This window comes from Pelophylax lessonae (assembly GCF_965119305.1).
Source record: "Pelophylax lessonae genome assembly, chromosome: 9".
NCBI lineage: Eukaryota > Metazoa > Chordata > Amphibia > Anura > Ranidae > Pelophylax > Pelophylax lessonae.
The window spans coordinates 58,427,881-58,441,792 of record NC_138776.1 but is presented as its reverse complement, the minus strand read 5'-3'; the positions used below and the strand labels follow the sequence as shown (position 1 = coordinate 58,441,792).

The 13,912-nt window shown below is 46.8% G+C and overlaps 1 protein-coding gene across 2 annotated transcripts in view; it reads left to right on the top strand.

Moving 5' to 3' along the window:
• PDZD8 (PDZ domain containing 8) overlaps window positions 1–13,032 on the top strand; it is an 85,113-nt gene extending 72,081 nt beyond the window's left edge. The window contains exons 4-5 of one of the 2 annotated variants that reach the window (XM_082266696.1): window positions 3,028–3,160; window positions 10,374–13,032. In XM_082266696.1, coding sequence (XP_082122822.1) covers window positions 3,028–3,160; window positions 10,374–12,499 — 2,259 coding nt within the window. In that variant the 3' untranslated portion in view covers window positions 12,500–13,032. Of the gene's footprint in view, window positions 1–3,027; window positions 3,185–10,373 lie in introns of both variants that reach the window. The other variant, XM_082266695.1, reaches the window with a different exon arrangement.
• Window positions 13,033–13,912: the final 880 nt, after the last annotated feature.

Below are 13,912 nucleotides of genomic sequence, written 5' to 3'. Positions count from 1 at the left end.
GATAGTAGGTGGTTTCCCTGCCATCAGAGTAGAACGTTCGCTGCTGCCGGCAGTAATCGCATGGAAAAACCTGACAGGCTGGTTTTACTGAAGTCAAATAGATTTGATTAGAATTGTGCCTGGTTCCTGCTTAAAGCGATGTTCCAGCCTCCCCCTCCAAAAATTAAAAGTCAGCAGCTACACATACTGTAGCTGCTGACTTTTAATATTAGGACACTTGCGTGTCCTGGAGTCCAGCGGTGTCGACACCGCAGCCGATGTTTCCATCAGCTGTCGGGGGGTGCCGCCACCATTGCCGGTGAGGGAACCCGGCAGTGAAGCCTTATGGCTTCACGGCGGGTCCCTAATGCGCATGAGCGAAGTGCGCTGCGCATTCGGATTGGCTCAGCGGCGGGGGGAGGAGGAGGGGGCCAAACTTCCGGGGGACAGCGCCGCGGCGCCGTCTCCCGGAAGTGGGGAATGGGTACCTGTCAAAAACAGGTACCCGTTCCCCCCCCTCCCCCTGAAAGGTGCCAAATGTGGCACCGGAGGGGGGGGGGAGAAAGCAAATGAGCGGAAGTTCCACTTTTGGGTGGAACTCCGCTTTAACCCGCTGAGATTCGAACCATATATGGCCGGCCTAAGGCTAGCTCAAGGCTATAGAGTATGCAAACCACGGGTTGAAGGAAAGAAAATTGCCAGATTTATACACCATTATCAGAGTCCCGTGGGGGAATCCCTCCCACTGCACAAATGAAAAAAAAAAAAACACTGGCCTGCTTCTACGGCGTTGCTCCCTTGCTAACTCATCCAGTGTTTGCCACTTCTCTGCTCTTCCCTCCCTGGCTAGTGAGACTCTGCTTTGATTCAGCCAGCAACAGGGCGATGGCTTTGGAACAGGTCAGGGATTTATTTAGTGATCCTGGTGCTGGTGGGTGGCTAGTCCTTGGAGATTCTTGACCTGACATCTACAGTATATGTAGGGAATTGTTTGTACAGTTTGTTATATTTCTATGTGAACACCAGTCTTCCCCCGAATCTTGCACAGTTGTGCAGGATCCTTTCCTGCACTGAAATTTCTTGATTTCACTGAACACTGTGAGCTGCTCACAATGTGAAATAAAAGCTGTTGCAAGCCAGATAGAGCTCACCTCATTTCCTGGCTAGAGGACATCCAGCATTGTCTAGGTCTTTCCTCAGCCTGGCTAGAGGACATCCAGCATCGTCTAGGTCTTTCCTCAGCCTGGCTGGAGGACATCCAGCATCGTCTAGGTCTTTCCTCAGCCTGGCTGGAGGACATCCAGCATCGTCTAGGTCTTTCCTCAGCCTGGCTGGAGGACATCCAGCATCGTCTAGGTCTTTCCTCAGCCTGGCTGTTTCTGGCCTGCCTCTATGTTCATTGAGTTTCAGTTTTTCCAGTAATGGAGGCGTGGCTTTAAACTGCTACTAAACCCGCAACCGTAAAATCAGTCTGTATATGCAGTAAATAATCTCACTGTGGAACCTAAGGGGTTAGTCCTCCGCATTGTGTAAAAGACTGTTTGATCCAGTCTTCTCTGATCCTTCCCTCCTTATTTCATCCCCCTAATCATTTCCTGATAGTACAGAGCTTGGGGACAAGCTGCACATGCTCAGTTTGCTAGAGGGTTTTTTTTTTTTTTTTAAATGAGAGAGTGCATGTGATCAGACAGAGGGTCAGGGGTCATGCAATCTCATAGGACAGTCAGAGGAGAATGAAAACTAGTGCTCTGCTGGACACTAATAGAAGTCACAGAACTGTTCTAGTTGCTGATGAGAAAAGGTATTTAGTTTATATTTACTAAAATAATTGCATTTCCATGTTCTGTGTACTGTGGGAGACCAGATATAGTGAATGCAGGGTTCTGGGTTTAGTAACACTTTAAGGCCCCTTTCACACAGGCGGACTGTTCAGATCCGCCTGTTCGTTTTTTTTAGGCGGATCTGAACGGTCCCCCCATGCATTCCTATGGGGCATTGGATGGCAGCGGAGACATGTCCGCTGACATCCGATCCGTCAAATCTGGACGGATGGAAACCCTATTTTCCATCCGTCCAGCGGACCGGATCGGATGAGAACGGACCGACGGTCCATTCCCATCCGATTTCCCGCATAGAGATGCATGGGGAACTGACAACTGTGTCTCCGCACACAGTGCAGAGACACAGCTTTCCTCCTGCTGCTCAGTGGGGGATCGGCGGCTCGATCCCCCGCTGAGATAAACGGAATCCGTCCGACGGACAGATAGTGTGAAAGGGGCCTAAATGTGGGCGTTACGTTACCTAGGCTATTTTGCATGCAAATAGAACTTGCCTAGGAATGTGCATTTCTTAAAGCTGACATTTATTTATTTCAGGTACTTGTATAGCGCTGTCAATTTACGCAGCGCTTTACATTTACATTGCACATTCACATCAGTCCCTGCCCTCAAGGAGCTTACAATCTAAGTTCCCTAACTCACATTCATACATGCATAGTAGGGCCAATTTCTTTTTTTTTTTTTTTTTTTTTTTTTTTACACAGGATCCAATTAACCTACCAGCATGTCTTTGGAGTGTGGGAGGAAACCGGAGTACCTGGAGGAAACCCATGCAGGCACAGGGAGAACATGCAAACTCCAGGCAGATAGGGTCGTGGTTGGGTTTTGAACCAGCGACCCTCTTGCTGCTAGGTGAAAGTGCTAACCACTATATCGCTGTGCCGCCCATCCGCTCATCCATTGCATAACTAAGTGCTAGCCTATTGTCTGCATCACTACTGAGGTCTGAGGAGTACTGAAGAAGGGCACAATGATGTTTTCAGGAATCTGTAAAGTGCCAGAATTCAGATCAGCCTGCAGCGTTTGGATGGACGATCTTGATCCAGATTGTTGTCCCTGTCATTTGTCTTTCCTATGACCCTAAAAACTTCCATTTGTTTATATTTTAGTCCTTTCATGGAGCATTTATTCTGCTGATTTGTTGTAGTGTTCTCTATTTCCAGGTTTCTATTTACACCACTTTAACAGACTTCTCCGTTTTGTGTTTCAGGTGGAGTTAATTAAAGGGACATCACAGAACATTGGGCTGATCCTGGTACAGGCCAGAGATGGAGACACTGGACATATCTGTGTGGAGTCGGTCATGCCAAATTCCCCCGCTGCGGGCATGGACCTGAAGAAAGGTGATCGCATAATTGCAATTGGAGGTATGAGAAGGAGGCCGCTGTCAATTCTCATCTGACTCTGTGTAGGCTGTAAGGCTCCGCTCATGCCTGGATTTCTGTCTCAGCCCATAGAGTGTAGAGGACAGGCCTTGGTTGGAAATGCCACCGTTACTCTGCCAATAACGTGTTAGTGTTGTCGTGTTTTGCCTGCACGGGTACTGGGAGCAAAATGGGGGCTGCCTTTGCTGAGCCCTGGCTGGAAATGCTTATTTCCTGGCTGTCTCGTATATTTTGGATTGCTGACATAAGAAAAGATGCAGCAAGTACTTCCTAAATACATACTGTATAGCCAGAAGTCTGGGGATCCCTGCCCAACACACATGTATGATGTCTGAGATCTCATACCAAAACCATACCCCTTGGTATGGATTTGGCTTTCCTTTGCAGGTTTAACAGCCTCCACTCTTCTGGGAAGGTTTTCCACAAGATTTTGGAGTGTGTGGGTGGGAGGGGGGGGGGGGGATTTGTGCCCATTTGTGAGGTCAGTAACTGATGTTGGACCATGCTCACAACTGGCATTCCAGTTCATCCCAAAGGTGTTCAGTAGGGTTGAGGTAAGGGCTCTGTATAGAACACTTAAAGGATAAGTAGGGCCAAAGCTCTTTTGGCCATACTTCTCTTGTGGGTCACAGGAGTGCAGTTAGTTCTGTGACATGTATTTAGCTGACAGCGGGCTAAAGTCACTTAGCCAGTCCTGGCTCTGGAGTAATCCTGTCTTGAATGTCGGGATCCACCCAGATGGCTGTGTTGCACCTGGCACAGCCGCTTTTGCCTCCTCTGACCGTCACCAGCTCACTGAAGACCGAGAACTGAGAAATCAGCGGCCTTTTATTGCTCAGTTCTCGGTCTTAAGAAGATGCGGGGGACAGATGCACCTTCAGATCGATGCTGCATCCACCTAGGTGAGTACGATTGTTTTATTTATTTTTTTTTATTTCCTGCACTTCTCCTTAAGCACTTGCCGACCGCCGCCCGACTATATACGGCGGCGGTCAGCCCCTCACAGGCAAAGTGACGTACCGGTACGTCACTAGCCTGTGAGCCAATAGGGGGCGAGCGCGCGCCGCCGGAGGCGCGCTCCCGCCCCCGCTCGTTTCCTAAGCAGCCCGCGCGTGTGACCGGCGGACCCGATGTCCTACACAGTCCTGCTATGTAGGACCGTAGATCTGTGCTGTTACACACACAGCCACATCCAATCACAGTTAGAAGCACGCCCCTAGGGACACACTCAACCCCTCCCTCTCCAATAAAGTTAACCCCTTCCCTCCCAGTGTCAATTTTACAGTAACAGTGCATATGTATAGCACTGATTACTGTAGTAATGTCACTGGTACCCCCAAAAGTGTCAAAAATGTCAGTCAAGGGTCCGATCTGTCAGTCCCGCAAAAAAAATCGCAAAAAATCACATTTTAGACAATTTCATGCTCCCAACTTTGTGGGAACAGTTTGGGGATGGCCCCATCCTGTTCCAACATGACTGCGCACCAGTACACAAAGCAAGGTCCATAAAGACAAGTTTGGGGTGAAAGAACTTGGCTCGCCTGCGCAGAGTCCTGACCTCAACCAGATAAAACACCTTTTAGAGGAATTAGAGCGGAGATTGTGAGCAAGGCCTTCTCATCCACAGTGCTGATAACAAGCCAGAAGCTCCCATCCCTCTTTAGTCAGGTAGACACGGAGCCCATGGTTGCATAAAGAATGTCAAATTTTTATTCGTATGACCACAGAACAGTTTTCCACTTTGCAGCAGACCATTTAAAATGAGCTGTGTCCCAGACACCACAACGATGTTTCTGGATCATGTTCACATAAAGCTTCTTCTTTGCATGATGGAGCTTTACCTTGCATTTTTTAAATGGCACGGCAAGCTAAGTTCATAGACAGATTTCTGGAAGTATTCCTGAGCCCATGCAGTGATCATCACAGAAATATGCCTGTTTTTAATACAATGCCGTCTGAAGGCCAGAAGATCACGGGCAATCCAATATTGCGTTTCGGCCTTTTCCCTTGTGCAAAGAGATTTCTGTAGATTCTCTGAATCTATTAATGATATGTACTGTAGATTATATATTTAAAGTCTTTGCAATTTTGCGTTAAAGAACATTATTATGAACTTTTGCAACTATTTTTGCATGCAGCTTTTCACAGATTAGTGAACCTCTGCCCATCTATACTTCTGAGACACTTCTTCTCTCCAAGATGCCCTTTTTCTACTCGGTCATATTATTGACCAGTTGCCAATTAACCTAATTAGTTGCAACATGTTCTTCCAGCTCTTTGTTAGTACCACTTTGCCAGCTTTTTGTTGCCCTGGTGGACCTTTCGGTTTTCAGATTAAACAAGGCAACCATGATTCTGGCTAAAGAGTCCCTGGCCTTTAAGGATCCCGCTAACCAGAAGGTGGAGACTGGCAAGCTATATGTATTCACTGGCTGGTTCGGCATTGAGGCCGGTATTCACCATTGCCCTAGTGTCGCAAACTCTGACTGAGTGGTCTAAGCTCTTACGCTGTAACCTGGAGGGAGAACAGCTCCCTCCTGCCTTTGCCAAGCTGGCGGCTGCAGTTTATCTATGATGCCTCTTTGGATGCGGCTTCCAGATGGCTTGCCTCTTTGTTTTGGCAGTGGTCCTTCGGCGTGTCTTTTGACTCAAGCGCTGGTTTGCGGATCAGACTTCAAAAAAGACCTTGACTGATCTTCCTTTCCAAGGAGATTGCCTGTTTGGAGGTACCCTGAAAGACCTCATTAAAGGTCTCACAGGGGGGAAGAGTACTTTTCTTCCCCAGGCTACTAAGGGCAAAGAACCTCGTTGTAGACATGGGCCTTTCTTCTCCGCTCATAAGAAGTTGTTTTTTCGTTCCTCAGGGTCGACTGACAAGGGCTCGAAGCCTTTCAGGGCCTCTTCAAGAGGATCCAAACTAACTTGGTCTGGCAAGCCAAAATCAGGCTTCTCCAGACCTGTGGACAAGGCTCCTTCAGCATGAAGGTGCGACCTCACCCATATCGGGGGGGGTACGTCTTTGCTGGTTTCCGGACCCATGGACTTCCCGGGTGCAAGACAAATGGTTCCACTAAGTCATTCGGTCTTGGCTACAAGATTGAGTTTTGCTCTTGTCCACTGGCAAGGTTTTTTCCTTCCATCTTGTGCCAGTCCCCAGACCGCTTACAGGGCCTGTTTGAAGCAGTACAAGACCTGTTCCTTCAAGGGTGATTTTCCTGGTTCCAACTTCGGAACATTTTCAGGATTTTTACTCAAACCTGTTCACATTTCCCAGAAAGGAAGACAAAGCGCGTCCAATCCTGGACCTCAAGGCGCTCAAATTCTTTGTGCGGGTGCAGAAGTTCAGAATGGAATCCATTCAAACGTCAGGGAGATTTCCTTGCCTCTATTGATATCAAGGACGCCTGCCTTCACATTCCAATATGTGCCAGTCACCAGCATTTTATCCGCTTTGCGTTGGGAGAGGAGCATTATCAATTTGTGGCCTTACCCTTTGGTGTTGCCTCTGCTCCTGGGGTCTTCACAAACGTGTTAGCCCCGGTACTAGCTTTGCTATGCCAACGGGGGATCGCTGTACTGGGCAACTTGGACGATCTCCTTTTGCGAGCAGAGTCTCCCTCTGCTCTGTTGGAAAACCTGGATATCACAATACAAAATCTTTGGGAGTTCGGCTGGATTCTGAATTTTCAGAAGTCTGCTCTGGCTCCGTCCATGAAGCTGGACTATCTGGGCCTGACTCTGGACTCCGCCTTAGCCAGAGTGCTCCTTCCTCTGAACAAACTCCAGAAATTGCAGACTGCAATTCGCCTCCTGCTGTCCAACAGATGGTCGTCCCTCTGGACTTGCATGTGGGTGCTGGGCCTGGCGGTGACTACCTTTTTTGAGGCGGTTCCATTTGCACAGTTCCATACGAGGTCCCTGCAAAGGGAAATTCTGACCAAATGGCACAAGACTCTGCAGTCTCTGGACAATCAGATCCGACTTAGTTGGGGAACAAGAGTCTCTGATTTGGTGGCTTCGTTCTCCAGCACTTCGGCTGGGAAAATCCTTCCTCCCCTTGTATTGGGCAGGGGTCATCACCGATGCCAGCTATTCCAGCTGGGCAAGCATTCTGCTCAGGGGATCTGTACGCTGGAAGAGTCCAGACTACCAATCATTGTCTTGGAACTCCAAGTGATCAGACTGTGTCTGGATCATTAGACGGATCATCTTCAGGGTTGTCCAGTGCGCATTCAATCGAACAATGCCACAATCGTGGCTTATGTCAATCACCAAGGGGCGGCTCTGGAGGTAGCTTGCCTTCTAAGGTAGGCAGAACGGTTCGTTCCAGCCCTCCCTGCCGTACACATTCCCGAGATCAAAAATTGGCAGGCGGATTACCTCAGTCGGCAGGCATTGGACCAAGGGGACTGGTCCCTTCATCCGGAGGTGTTTCTTCAGCTGTGTCTGCAGTGGATCTGTTGGCCTCTCAGTTCAACAGAAAGGTGCGGAGGGTTGTGGCTCAGTCAAGGGATCCTCTGACGAATGCCACAGATGCACTGGTGGCCCTGTGGGGTCAGTATCGGCTGATTTACGCCTTTCCTCCTCTCCAGCTTCTGCCCAGATATTCTGGTCATCTTAGTGGCCTCGACTGGCCTCGTCGGGCTTGGTAACACTGATCTGGGGTGGCTGGTCACCTACGTTCCTTGGAAGCTTCCTCTCAGGAAGGATCTACTGTCCCAAGGATCGACCTTCCATCCTGCTTTACAATCGCTGGCTTTGACGGCTTGGCTATTGAACGCCACGCTAGGGATTTATCTGAATCGGTGATTCTTACACCGTTAAAAGCTATGAAATCATCTTCTAGGAAGAGCTACCATAGTATGTGAAAGACGTACATCGCGTGGTGTGTGTCGCTTGGGATTCATCCTCGCTCCTTCTCGGTGGCTCGAATCTTAACCTTCCTTCAACGGGGGGGTTGAACAGAAGTTGGCCTTGAGTACCATCAAGGGCCAGGTTTTGGCTTTGGCAGTCGTCTTCCAACGAACATTGGCCACACACTCCCTGATGTGTACCTTTTTCTTTAGGCTGTCTGACATTTGGTCCCTCCAGTGCGGGCTCCATTACCACCTTGGGATCTCAATTTGGTGCTTTCAGCTCTACAGAAGCCTCCTTTTGAAAATATTTGGGAGTTTCCTCTGCTTATGCTGTCCCAGAAGGTAGCCTTTTTGGTGGATGTCACCTCTGTGCGCAGGGTGTCAGAACTGGCAGCCTTATCCTATCGTTCACCCTATCTGGTTATTCACGGGGGATAAGGTGGTTCTTAGCCCCTGTCCGTCATTCCTTCCAAAGGTTGTCTCTGATTTTCATTTGAATGAAGACATTGTGTTGCCTTCCCTGTGTCCCAGGCCTAAACATCTGAAGGAAATTGCCTTGCATGCCTAGGATGTGGTCTGGGCAATTAGGGTGTACCTGGCAGTTACGGAGTCTTTCAGGAAGTCAGACTGTTTGTGTTCACGGACGGACCTCGAAAAGTGTTGTCCGCTTCAGACGGATGGTGGTTCAGGCCTATTCCATCAGGGATCAGGTTCCTCCTTTCCCTGTCAAGGCACACTCTACTAGGGCGCTTAGTGCCTTCTGGGCCTTCCGTCATCAGGGGTCAATGACGCAGGTTTGCAAGGCGGCCACCTGGTCATTGGTGCACACTTTTGCAAAGTTTTGTAAAGTGGAAGTGTTGGCATCTGCGGATGCTTCCTTTGGCCGCAAGGTTTTGCAGACTGTTGTTTAAGAGGACCTGATCCTCTTTGAGGATGTATTGTTTTTTTTCAGGTGGGCTCCAGTTGTTTGAGCTCCTGTTGCCTGGTTGGCTAATGTTTAGCCTTGGGAATTTATTGGTTGTTCCCACCCCTCATGTTTAACACTGCTTTGGGATGTCCCAATGGATATGAATACCAGGAGCTGTGTCCGTCAATGAACGAAAGAGAAAATAGGATTTTTGACTTAACGTAAAATCCGTTTCTCTGATGTTCATTGACGGACACAACACCTACCCCTCTGTGGAGTTATTATTCTCCGGACACTGCTTGTAACAAAACTGAGTGGCTAAAGCCGAGAGGAGGAGTATACCCCCTGGGACTGCCCATGGGTGTAGCTAGAATTATTTTCTGCCTGTGTCCTACTCCTGTGGGGGGCAGCATAACCCAATGGTTATGAATACCAAGAGCTGTGTCTGTCAATGAACATCAGAGAAATTAATTTTACGGTAAGTGAAAAATCCCATTTTTTTTTTCATGATGAATTGTGCTTTTTTGGCGTTAACAAATTTACGATCAAAGGAAAACATGCCCAAAATTAGTAAAAAAAAAATAACTTTTTTTAATTAATGAGATTTATATTTCTTGCTATTATTACGTTACCACCAAGAAGAACCCAAAATAAATTCTCCTGTTTCTGATGATCACAGCGATACCACATAGGTGTATGCTAGTTGTATGTACCTATAGTAGGACCCAGAAACAATAGTGCACATTTTGCTTTTTTTTTTTTTTATCTTGCCTAAAACACACTAAAATTGACATTGACACTGAATTTTTTTTTTCTAAAAACCTACCCAAAAATTACTGACCCTGGCATTGACCTAGATCAGACAATGATCCAGCTATTTTTTTTTTTTCTTATTTTTCTTTTTTTCTTTTTACACACTGTTTTGCTTTTCTCCATTAAGAAGAGAAAAAAAAACACATGGGCAGGCTATACAGTTATGATCAATGTGATAGCCAATCAGAGGCTATCACAGTGATCAGGTGACCGGGAACCCTGGGGTCCTGATCATTGGTACGAGACCCGGGGCTCTCGTTAAGGGCCAGGTCTCTGTGCTGTGAGCGCCCTTTGCATATATGCAGCCTTATGGATAAAGACCCACATCCGTGAGGCCGGATATCTGTGTACTGTCGGCGGGAAGAGGTTACCATGGTACATTTTCTCAGTTTAAACCTTTGATATGTTTTCTGTTGTTAAGAAAAATATAAGTTTATGAGATTTGCAAATTATTGCATTTTGTTTACTTGTAGGTTTTACACCGCGTTTCAACTTTTTTGGAATTGCAGTTGTAATTAGCAGTTAATGGTTAGAAGTGCTGTCTGGAATTATCTAATCAAGTTGCTCCAATCATTTTCCTTGTTTTGTCTCCTAGATATTAAGGTTACCTCCTCGGTGCATGCATTCAAGCTCATCAAACAAGCAGGGGACAGAGTGCAACTCTACTACGAGAGGCCAGCCGGTCAGAACCAAGGTGGAGGCAGCCTTCAGGAGAACATAGGAACATTGGAAGATTCCGCTTTCCCGCAGACCTTTGATGATGATGCAGCAGGTCTCTTGATAGATGTAGAAAACAAAGAATTGGATTCTGAGTTTGAAGACCTAGCGAGTGAAGTGAGACCTCCTGGGGAGACTAAAGATGACAATTTCCTGCCAGTAAGTCAAAGTCCAAAACGGATTGTAGGAAACCTTTCAACAAAATCTCTGGGGTCTATCTCACCTATTCTAAGCCGCAAACCAAATACAGCAAGTAGCCAAACAGCGGCAAAAACTCCAGCAAAATCGGGAAAAGCAAGCCCGCCAGAGAACCAAGAAACTACCCAACTCAACAGAACTTCATCAGGATCTGGCATCAAGCCACCGGTACCCCCGAGACCTCAAGTTAAGCTAACCCTAACTACGTGTGAAACTCTAAGTGTAGAGCCCGTCGAGCCCTCCATTGATAAAGTGGAAAAAGTTCCTCCACCCCCTGTGAATGGCGACAAACTATCTGAAAAATCTGGGAAACAAGCAGAGGTTGTTGAAGAGCTCTCCATTCAGAAACCAAGCTCCCTGAAGCCAGAGGCTGCAAAGGACAGGACCTCTGAAGGTTCTACTAGTACCAGGGAGAGCTTAGAAGAACAGTATGTGTGGGAATCTCCAGAGACCTTGTACAGGAATCGGCAAGGTAGATGGACAAGGGCATCTTGCATTTTTGATATCGAAAACCACCACAGATATTTGAATGTAGCTCTTTGGTGCCGAGACACTTTTAAAACTGGTAGCCTCTGTTGTGTTGGGCATGTCAGTATCAAATTAGAAGACATTTCTTTAGAATGCCTTTCCACCTCATCTCTGGAGTACCATACGCGATTCCGGTTAAATGCTCCAGAACCTAAAGCCAATGTCAGCAGAACTGCATTGAGGAGTTTGAGTATGCACAAGGGGTTCAATGAGAAACTGTGCTATGGTGATCTCACTTTGAATTTCAAGTATCTGATGGAAGGCGAGTCTGAGAACTCAAGCCTTCTGCTGGAGAAAGAGAAGGATGCCATTTTTACAGAAGATGTCACCATGCTGCTGAAAGAAGAGTTTCCTCCCCCCACCATGACTTTTTCTGAATCCAAGCATAATTTCCAAGACACTCAGTTTCAGAATTCCACCTTGTGTGATCACTGTAAGAGAAAGGTGTGGACCAAAGCTGCATCGCAGTGCATGAACTGTGGCTATGTCTGCCATAAGAAATGTCAAGAAAAGTGTCTTGCTGAAAACCCATTCTGTGTGTCTCTAGAGAAAAGACCTGACCTGGAGTCCAAATCTGTGGGAAACAGAACAGCAGGCATCACCAGACATATCATCAACACCAGTTCCCGACTCTTGAGCCTGAGACCGGGACCTAAAACGAGACAGCCAGAACAAGGATGTGATTTGGTTGAGCCTTCTCCAAAGCAAACGCCGAACACTTCAGACAATGAGAGCAGTGACACAGAGACTGGTGGGGCAAACAGTCCTTCCAAGCGGTCTAGTGGCAGCTCATCAAAATTAGCTCGCAAAGAGGGAGGATTGGATGACAGTGTTTTTATAGCCGTCAAGGAGATAGGCCGCGATCTCTATCGCGGTTTGCCAACTGATGAAAGGATACAAAAGTTAGAGTTCATGTTGGATAAACTCCAGAACGAAATTGATCAGGAACTGGAACATAACAATTCTCTTGTTAAAGAAGAGCGAGAGTCTACAGAAGCCAGGAGGAAAGCTCTTTTGTCTGCGGCACTGTCCAAGTCTGGTGAGAGACTACAGGCCCTCACATTGCTTATGATCCATTACCGTGCGGGAATTGAGGACATTGAGTCTCTGGAAAACTCGTCTTTGGCTCAGCCTAGAAAAACCACAAAATATGTTGAAGACTCTGTGGTGGTGTCTGAAGCTGCTGATAATGAGGAGGATGATGTACCACTGGAGATGAAGGCAACTTTTAGTGACCCTACTGAGGATAACCTGCCAGAAGCCCTCGAGGCAGAGTAGTTAAACTTGGCCATAAAATTGCATCTTTTCACCGCTTGTACACTAAAACCCGAGGAAGAATGGATCTGCACCTTGACCTGCTTCACATACACTGAATTGAAGGACTTCAAGCAGGATGTTGACACCACTAGCCTTTTGGCAAAGGCTCAGACAGCCTGCTGTCCAGGTTATGCAGGTGCTAGAAAACTGGCAGCCCCAAGGCCAACTTTGGGTAAAATGGAGGATGAAGGAAGCCGATTTAGACACTGTTTGTCCAGCGCTGATTAATTTATCCTTTACATTGCAGCTGCCATTTTTTACTATGTCTGCCTGTCTGTCCATGTCTTCAGAAAAATGTATTTTTTTCGAGAGAATCCGACACTTTCTACAATATATTAACCTTTGCTGGCAGAGGAGGATATATTGGAGGCTTTTGGGACACAAGGAGCTTTGTGTGATGCCATGATTACCCATTCTTCACTCACAAACGCCAAAGATAACTTGTTTGTGGAGGAAGCTGAGCGGAAACCCCCCCTGTGATTGTACAAGACCCAATGATAAATATGAATATATATGTTGGCTTATTAAAGGGAAAATATTTGATATGTGTTCATCTCCTGGGACATCTCAAACTATTCTACCCCAGATATGTTACACACTGTGTGATGGCCAGTGGCAATTTAATATAAAACTCATTCCATAGAAAGATGCAGAAAGCGGCCTGTTGACCAGTTACTATTCCTTATATAAACCTTTTCTCACAGTCCCCAATCAGATTCAGTGTCAGAAAAGAGGAGTCAGATGGGACGGGATGTGCAAAGCAGCCTGCTCTTATTTAGGATAACCTGAGATTTGTTATAGTTCCACTGCCATTGAGTCATTCTGTATGTATTCCCCTGGCTGGTAAGAGTAGTATGAGCCTGTTCAGTAAAGAGAGAGCAATCTATGTAAGACAGAGTGAACTTCTAACCACCAATCAAATTTCATGCGAATGTAGTCCGATCCTGTTAAAAGGTGGTTAATGATTGGTTGCTTTTAGAATAAAGCATGCCATAGATATTAAGCACTGGCTGGATGGTCAATTATGGAGGTATGGTCACCATGTTCCCTCGGCTGATCTCTCTGCTTACTTTGAAGTGCGTTGGTCAGATGGATGTGGAAGTGGAAGCCATGTGTAGTGATTGGGCAAAGATTTTAAGCTGCCAATCACTGGTCCACCAAAAACACTGATATGGGATTCTCATGCACTCCACCAATCTACCAGATGCTACATCATCACCCAATCCAACCTTAATGAGGAAGTAAAGTCTACTGTAGTGTTCTTCTTTTTTTTTTTTTTTTTTTTCACAACCTCTTTAAAAGGCAACATATGGAGAAACGTATCTAATTTCTATGGATACCTAGAAATCTCAGCTCCAGCCAAAACATGCGAAT